The sequence below is a fragment of the Pavona decussata genome, unplaced genomic scaffold (genome assembly GCF_977016875.1).
Source record: "Pavona decussata unplaced genomic scaffold, jaPavDecu1.1 SCAFFOLD_395, whole genome shotgun sequence".
NCBI classification, from domain to species: domain Eukaryota; kingdom Metazoa; phylum Cnidaria; class Anthozoa; order Scleractinia; family Agariciidae; genus Pavona; species Pavona decussata.
The window spans coordinates 99,300-108,168 of NW_028145766.1; the positions used below are offsets into that span (position 1 = coordinate 99,300).

At 38.4% G+C, this 8,869-nt stretch overlaps 1 protein-coding gene across 1 annotated transcript; it reads left to right on the forward strand.

The window, feature by feature from the left end:
• Positions 1-607: 607 nt before the first annotated feature.
• On the forward strand, positions 608-7,789 carry LOC146451167 (neo-calmodulin-like). The gene is made up of 2 exons (XM_085099518.1): positions 608-1,155; positions 6,328-7,789. Exons 1-2 carry the CDS (start codon positions 881-883, stop codon positions 6,563-6,565), a joined length of 513 nt encoding a protein of 170 aa, XP_084955644.1. The 5' UTR covers positions 608-880; the 3' UTR covers positions 6,566-7,789.
• Positions 7,790-8,869: the final 1,080 nt, after the last annotated feature.

Genomic DNA, 8,869 nt, shown 5'->3' on the forward strand with positions numbered 1-8,869 from the left:
AATTGCAGGCACCAAGGTGAAAAACAGAAGAGCAAATTATCATCGGTGCATCATAAGCAAAACATTTTATGTTAAGATGTAGGGTAATTAGCCATCGCAACACCAGATCTTCTCTTCCTCGGCACTGAATAACCTAAATATATTTCGAGGTGGACGGTGGGTAGTTTGTTAACTTATTCACGGAGTGAAATAAGGAAAGTATCGAGAAAAAATCAAGTAAAAGTTAAGTAAGGAATAAAAGAAGGCTTTCTAGGTAGTTATATGTGGGTGTGTTTCCGTTTTGGTTTGTATTGTTACAAGCCGAATAAACCGAGATTAGCAGTAAGTCGATAAACTGAGCATAAACCAAATTGTTGCCGCAGAAAAATTTTATTTTGTCTTGACAAAATCATTAATTTATTACCGTAAAAGAAAACATCGCTCTATTTCAGTGGCATAAAGGAATCAAGCGAGCGGTGAAAGCGGAAGGCAAACGGTCGACCAAAAGGAGTGTGAATAAATTAACCGCGGAGGGATACTGAAGCATATACACCTGAAATGCATTTGCTATTTTCTCGTTCGACGGTTGAAGCTGGCAATCAATTTATTTTTAGAATTTTATAGAATTTTGACAAAATGCAAATCACCATTTCATCAAACCAACCAAATGTCTTGAACCGATGTTCACCGCTATGTTATCCGAACGCGTTTTGCAACCGGTCCGAGTTCCGTATTCAGCCAATGAGCGCACTGGATTTTCAGGAGGGAAATTATGTATTGTAAAGGTTGTCAGATACGAAATACAAGACTTGCAGCCCAGCTGTTACCATCGGCTTTTTGCGTTTCGCTTTCGTAGCTCAAAGATACAACCAGAAGAAAATTCAGTTGTGACCATTTGACCATGGCTGAGTCTTTATCGGGAAAGATGCCATCTTTCAAGCGCGCTTTCAACGCGTTTGACCACGACCAGACTGGAGAAATTAACTTTGTTGATTTTCCTACTGTGGTGCGGTCTCTGGGCTACAATCCAACAAACAGTCAAGTTGATGAAGTTCTCAAGGCCGCCAATAAACAAGTGAATGATAAAATTAATTTCGACGAGTTCTCAGACATGATGGGGAAGTTTGAAGAGTGCAGGAAAGAAGAGGCGGAGGAATCGCTTCGCGAGGCCTTCAAGTAAGTTCAACCGGCTAAAACAATTTCTATTTTTCTTTTCCTCAAAGTTTTGTAAATGTTTATTTTTACGCTCTTCGTGTTTCCTTGATATGCTTTCAAATATACATTCATAAACAGCAGTTCTCAAAATGCGCGCTTTGAATAAATTTTCCTCAGTCGTAATAAAATACGGCCATGTATGACAGACTGAAGATACGCCGGCGTTTTTAACCCAGTATGTTTTCATTAGAGGAAGCTATCTTGAACGAAACGGAAACACTACTTTCCATGTATTAGATACTTCTATAAAAATAAACGAGCACTTTCAAGCTATTTTAGTTACGACTGGCTTATCCCAACTTCGGAGTAACTTTTTCCTCGCGTATATTTTGTTTCGTCCTCACAGCGCAGCCCCAGCAGGCAACTGTTGCCGAATTTACATCGCGTTGTTTTTAGAAATTTCGCTTGTCGTGCCTTGAGGTGCCCAACATCTGGGTCGATTGAGCTAAAATTAGCTCGTTCTTATTAAAATTTGGCAACCGCGATCGAAATTTAGCGGTAATCAACACGAACGAATTTGCTGTCAAATCTGATTGGCACTATACCTTAGTTCAGTGATTGGCATTAATATTCAAATTGAGCTTTTATCTCATTAGTCTGCCACCAGCTGCGAAAGACAAATTAAAACAGCCAAGAAATTTACACGCGACAGCAAAACGCCTTGCGAGTATAACACAGGGAAATAAATTGAACCAAGTTCTAGATCTATCGCACGAGGATATGGTTTCCTAAAGTTAGGAGAGACCAGCTAAGTTTCTAGTTTAAAGGTTCCTGTTCAAGCTCTCGGCCCACGTGTGATAAGATGACGATGATATTGATTTGAAACTGAAAAGAAAAATTTAAACTTAAATTTATGAAAATTTATGTTTGTAGCTAGACTGTTTGTTTCTCCTTGCAAAGAAAAGTATCAATATAAAAGCCGGCCAAGTGAAATAGAAATTGACCCATGCAAAGGTCTACAAAAAAATGTTCCTTCGCAGTTTTGCTAGGTTTCTCCGCGACATTTTTCTCAAACTTTGTTTTGCACTCGACCGGTTGTGTGACAACTATATATTAATGAACAGAATAGAAAAGATAATAAATAAATACGAATACATTTTCTTTTCCACTTGAGACTGGCGTCACCTGGTGAGTCGGAGAATCGACGCTTTTTTTTTCTTCTTGCGTTTTTTTTTTTTTCTTTCGGTAAGGGCTTTACACGGAGTTTGTAAACCTAGGAATATCGTATACGGAAAGAAAACTTGAAAGCGTAAATAAATAGAACACTTAGTCGCAGGTTTCGCAATCATCTGTCATTTACGCCAAGAAGTATATTCGACCTTGTGTTTTTAGCACTTTCGCTCCATAGCAAACAAAACACAAAAGGGAAATGATCGAAGGCTTTTACAAGAAAACAGACCAAACCACCAGTGTATCCCAAAATATCCGACCAATAAAAATTCTCTGCTCTTTTTTCCTATGCAATAAATATTAAACTCCTCTTGTGCGTTTTAGCTGCGCGCGTTGAGTAACTTGTTTTACGCGCGGCGTATAGGCTGATAAAGGATTCAAGGGCGAAAGCTGTTTGACAGAAACGAATTTGAGACAAGAGCTGCTAACTGGAGAGTACATATAATCAATGTTTTTTGGAGATAAATGAAAACGAAAAAGGAAGAAAAACAAAATTAAGTACATGATGGTTTTCTCCAGAGGATTCTGTGGGTTATTTTAGTTTAAGAGCCTTAAAGGTCAACAAGCAGGCAATTTGCACCTGCGAGCAACTTTCGTTGAATTGTAAATTTTCAAGGTGTTGATTGCCTATTGCTCAAAGACGAGATCAGTTTTCGAAACGTGACCTGGCTTCCTCCAGAATCCATGAAGCGTTAACCACCCTTTGTGGGCGGACTAAATTTCGAGCATTCGGAATCCAATTTTCAACATTTTTTCTAGTTATCCATATACTAAAGGCGATAATTTGAAGAGCACTTTGCGGACCATTTCCGCACTGGCCCGGAGACCATGACAAAAAGCTCTTGTGGAAATATTAAAGCACACTGACAAGTTGGTCCAGTTTGCTCCTGCAGCCTTATGTAAGCGACACCTTCTGTCCAGTTTTTCAATAAAGTGATGCACTATTTTGATTAATTTTAGTGCAAATTCAAATACTAAACAATTGTGAAGTATTATGCAGCCACTGAGGCTTTTCCCTCAGGCGTATCTCATACCTTTTGACTGCGGGCTCTCTTATCAGCGGATGATCGCTGAGGCAATATCATGGATACATCGTGTACAATATCGTACTAGAGACTCAATCAGGCTCCGCGGTTGTTCAAAGAGTGGATATCTCCATCCAGTTGTAAAATCGTTATCCAGAAGATAAAATGTATTCCAACCAATACATTTTATCTACTGGATAACGAATTATCCGCTGCATAAAGTTATTGGCTCTTTGAACAACTGGAGCCTGGTGTACAGAATGCTTAGGCTCTTTGGCCAGCGAATGATCGCCTTAAAAGAGTCTGGGGATATAATAGAAATAATTTTTTTGATTGGCTGCCTGTTCAAAGGCGCCTGCCTTTCACTTGGATTGTTTTACCGCAGGATTTCTTCGGTGAAAAAATCCCAGTATCCCACACGCCTAACCGCTGGCCAAACAACCTCAGGACGCTGTGTATGAGATTGGTTAGAGACTCTGATGTTTCGTTAACCAGGGTTCAAATGATTTAAATCTGCATTGCAAACTGAAGAGAATTGTAAAAAAAAATTGTAAACTCTGCTTCGTTAAATAATCACCATTGACAGTGATTAAGAATCCTGTTTATCCCTAAATTTGAGAGGCACGAAAAATAAACTTTTGACAGAAAAAAAGGCTTAAGGTGGCTGGCACCGGTTTCCAACACTTGACGCGATTTGACGGATCAATACTACCACTCTTTAATTATCAGTTGATACTACAAAAATTGGTATAAAAAAACGCCTAATTACAAGTCGTAGTTGTTTTTTGACTTTATAGGTTACTATAGCGACAATATACAACAGCCCTAAATTTAGCTTTAAGTGATTATAACTAAAAAACGAGCTCGGTAACGCCGATTTTTTAATATCGAATTGCAATTAGCATGTCAAGGCCTCCCCTTTTTGCAAATAAAAAAAAAGAAAAAAATCTTGGGAGGGGTTAACAGCCACCTTAACGTTTCGAGAATTTTAATGGCTCTGGGAAGGTAACGTTTTTCCGTAGGGCCAGGTGTTGTAGTAATTATTTTAAATACAAAAGCCTGTTGTTTCAGTAGTTAGTTGGGAACTTCATAAATCCGTTTCCTGAGACTCAAGCAAGGTGCGGAATTGAAGGTGCTCCGAAGGGTTATGAGTGAGAGGAAACACAAGCTTGATATGTAGGAACTGAAGGAAATTGAACAAATTTCGGTGCTTGTCTGGAAAAAGATGTGCTAGATGTAAATAATATTATCAAAACGATGCAAACAACGACGTGAAGTAACATTCTGACTGATTACAGCCACTTTCAGTGTTACGTGAAGAACAGAGAATAACGACTATCTCTCGACATGCTATATAAACAGCAGAAAGAGGGTTTAAACTATTAATTAGGCTGGAACATTTTTTGGTTATTGGCAAAAGAAACAACAAAATAACTAACTACTTACTTTAAATGGCTGATGAGAGGTGTTGACCTTGCAAGGCTCCAATTTACTTTGAAATTTAAACGACTTGAGCTCTCGTCCCGCATTCGATCGACTCTTGGTCCGTAATGTCTGGTAGAATTTGGATGCTTTTGGATGCTCCAAACAGTCGATTTATCATTGATCATTGACTGACTTCTTGAAATTCTGCCCCCCCCCCCCCCCCCCCCCGTCATTTTGGTGATGAATAAGGCCATCGTCATCACCCAAAGTTGAGTTCAACTGTAAATAAATCAGTTGTGCTTACATTTAACACTCAGGCCCGGTTAAGCTGCATGTCGAAAGGGTTTTTACTAGAATGGATACTCAAAAACAAGGTTAGACACCTTATGATGAGTACAGAACAGAAAACTTAGTTCAAACTTAACAGTAAATGAAGTTTAAAAATAGAAGTACCGAACCCCATCTATTCATATCCACTTCGCCAACAAGTGCTGACTACTTCGTTACTTGTTTGAACGAGTTAGCCATGACAATAAATGACACTTAAAACGTTTCTCATATCAGTGATTAGGCCTAAATGGCGTAGATCAGTGCATGCACAACCACAAAACGCTGTTACCTGGCGAAATGGAGCTCTTTTTCCGCTCAGCTTTCTGCCTAACGTGCAAATGGGGTTTCTGCTCTCGATCTACGTCAGCACTATGAGGATTAAGAATACTAGATTGTGTAAACATCATAAGCTGTCCAGCCATGTTTTGGAGTATCCATCAGACTAGGTACAACTATGTCACAAGATAGTCGCTATGCACGCAACACTGAAAATTGGTTTAACTTAGCCCAATGAGTTTAGCATAATCATGCTACCTTTTTCTGTTAGAAATATTTTTTCTTTTCCTTTCCGTAAGCCGGGTCAGCTTTCCTATTATTTTTTGTTATCTGCAGAGGAAATTCATCTACGACATCAAAGTCGAGACCTATAATTAAAAGCCAACGTGGAAACATAGAAACTAAATTTACTTTCCTGTCAGTGTGAATTGTCAGATATTTTTTCATTACCATGACGCTGTAAATGATTAACTTGCCATTACCAAATTATTCGAATTTATCCGAAAAGGCGATCACCTTTGCTTAAGAATTTCATTGTTGCAAAACCGAAGCTACTGGATGACTGGCAAGTTCGGAGATTAAGTTTGAACAAGTTTCTACCGAGGATGTAAGAGCGGCATTCATTAGCCAATAAAAACAACAATTATCTATTCGTAGCAAATAAACTCTGCAATTAAATGTTCCCGCAAAGTACATTTTAATACCAAATTATTATCACTAAAACTTTAATGCGAAGAATCTGGTAACAAGTTCTTAAGAAGACGCATCGTACATGCACAGTAGTTTTTTTCAAACCTTATCTCATTCCAAGTGTTTTCGCTTATCCTTACTCCTGTGAGGAAGTAAGAATTTTCTGGGAACGAGGTTGCTTGCGAACGAGGTTGATGACAGTGACGTCATTTTACAGGAAGTTTGACCGTGACGGCAATGGCTACATTTCTCCTGATGAGCTGCTGTACGTGGTGTGTAACAGCGGAGAGAAGCTGAGCCGAGAGGAGGCAGAGGAACTCATTGGCATGTTCGACAAGAATGCAGACGGTCAGCTTTCCTGGGAGGAGTTCGTGGAGTTTTTCAAGTGCGACAGAGAAGCACCGGAAGCTGGTATGACCATACCGGAGGAGGACTGTCCTGAGGAAGATACGTAAACGTGACTCCTTGTTTTGTAACGAACTAGTATGTAGAATGAGTTAAACCTTGAGAGTCGTATAATCTTGTTTCTCTTGTTTTTTTTTTTAAATCGCAGGACTCTGAGATACGTAGTTTTTTTTTATTTAAAAGGTTATTAAAAGGTCGTGACTATGTCACTCTCTCTTAAGGTGTCAATCAAACATAAGATCTCAGGGGCCTGACAAGCATGCGTCTTTTCTACAACCACTGCAAACTTGATCAATATTGATTTGTCAGTTGTCGCTTCCATTCAAACCACTATAAAATTACTAATTTTTTTTTGTCAGAGACATTCTACTTTCATGAGCTTTTGAAGCATATTTAGTTCACAAATTTATATTCCACCTCAAGAGACAAAAAAAAAAAAAAAAAGAATGTAAAATTTATTGATTGATCGATTGATTGATTTATTGATCATTTGACTGAATGATTGATTTAAGCAAGGTAATTTATTTAATCTTAATAACACAGGGAGTCCTTACGTATCTTCCGAGCCAGAGGCTGATGATAAAGTGCTTGACAATACGAGATCGAATTAGAATGTTATTGATTGATTGGTGAATGATTGATTGATATATAATTGTGCATGGAAAGTTACGCGAACATACGCTACCAGAACATGGCAAATGTCTACATCTCGTAGAGTCTGCTCCCATCTGAATAGTTTGACCGTATCCAGAACAGATTCCCGGTTATACAGGCATGTACAAACCCCTCCCCTCTTCACCCCCACAAAGGTTTAATTTTTTTTTTCTGTTTTGGTCTGAAATCGGTTTAAGGATTTTGCCATATTGGTCTTCATGACACTGCACCGATTTTTCGCTGGCTGAAATACTTTAAGTGTTAATTTTCAAATAAATACTACAGCGCATCAATTTCCTTTGGGGCTCAATGGAGTGTTTTCACATGACGTCACGGCTGCCATGTTGGTGTCCCAAAACAAAGAAATGGCGGCCATGTTGGTGTCCCAAACTAAACCTCCGGGAATTGAACACTATTTTTATGCAAATATTTTCTTTTGTTTCAGTAAACCAATATGGCCGGTAGTCACGTGAATGAAAACACTCTATACGCATTACTGCGGTACGTTAATGTGTCCACATACTTATCACGCTGTACAAAGTGATCCTAACTTTTGACTCTGTAAGTGAAATAATGCTAAAGAAAAACGTTCCAATAAAGCTGCATAGCATAGCACTTCAGGATAATGTTGTTGATTTTAACAAGAATAGGCCCACTTTTAGGAGTCAAAGGATTTATGGCTCCTAGACTGCAAGCAGTCCCTTTCTGGATAGTCGAGGGGTCGAGCGAAATAGCCGAGCGCGAAAAAACTGAAGCGAACGAGCGGAGGGGGGCTTGCGGAGAGGCGGGAAAAACGCCTCTCCATAGTCGCTTCTCGTTTATTTCTCCTCGCTCCAGTCTCGCTGCACTGTGAGCGCACCCTTTGGACTAAGGGACGGACCATTAGAAAAGTGATGGGGGGGGGGGGGGGTAGAGAAAATACAAAAAAAAAATTCATGCAAGCCAAAATGCCCGAAAAAAATTCTTGCAAGCCGAGACGGAAGAAAAAAAATTCTTGCAGAAGGAGATTAAGGAATTATTATAGAAAATACCTTTTAGTGTTTTAATGACAGAAAATTTCTTCCAGAATGCCCCCAAATGGCCTTTTTAATGTTTTGAAAATCAAAATTTTTTTGTGGAAGTTTGTTTTAAGCGAAAATATTCACAATCCCAAAATGAATTTGACTTTTAAATTTTAAGTAAATTGAGATTATATACTACTTGAAGTGTTTGTTATGAAATATTTCATAAAATTTCTTGGCGCCAACAGTTTTGAAAGATTTTGCATCAATTGTTGTTAAAATGTGTTAAAAAGTAAACAATCAATAACCAGACAGTACATGAAATTTGATTTAAATTATTTTAGAATGATGACCAGTCTTTTATTTAAGTATGAGGCTGATTTTACTACCAGCACTAGATACTACTTAGACACTAATTTCGATGTTTTTGTTAAGTTTTGACCATTATGCTGTAATTTTTAGATATTGTCTCAGGGGTTAAAGGTAATCATTTTAAGCCCACAAAGTACAACTTTTTTTAAAAATCCTTTACTTAAATTTTTTTAAACAACAACAACAACAAAAAATTCGTGCAGAGGGTATCAACCGAAAAAAAAAAATCCTGCACAAGCACCGGGCAAAAAAAAAAAATTCCTGCAAACTGAAAATCCCCCACCCCCCATCACTTTTCTAATGGTCCGTCCCTAACCAGAGAGGGAC

Bases quoted from the DNA above. Each gene is read 5' to 3' on its own strand.
- LOC146451167 (XM_085099518.1), top strand. From the start codon at position 881: ATGGCTGAGTCTTTATCGGGAAAGATGCCATCTTTCAAGCGCGCTTTC. The intron at 1,156-6,327 runs GTAAGTTCAACC...GTCATTTTACAG, and splicing joins TCGCTTCGCGAGGCCTTCAA to GAAGTTTGACCGTGACGGCA.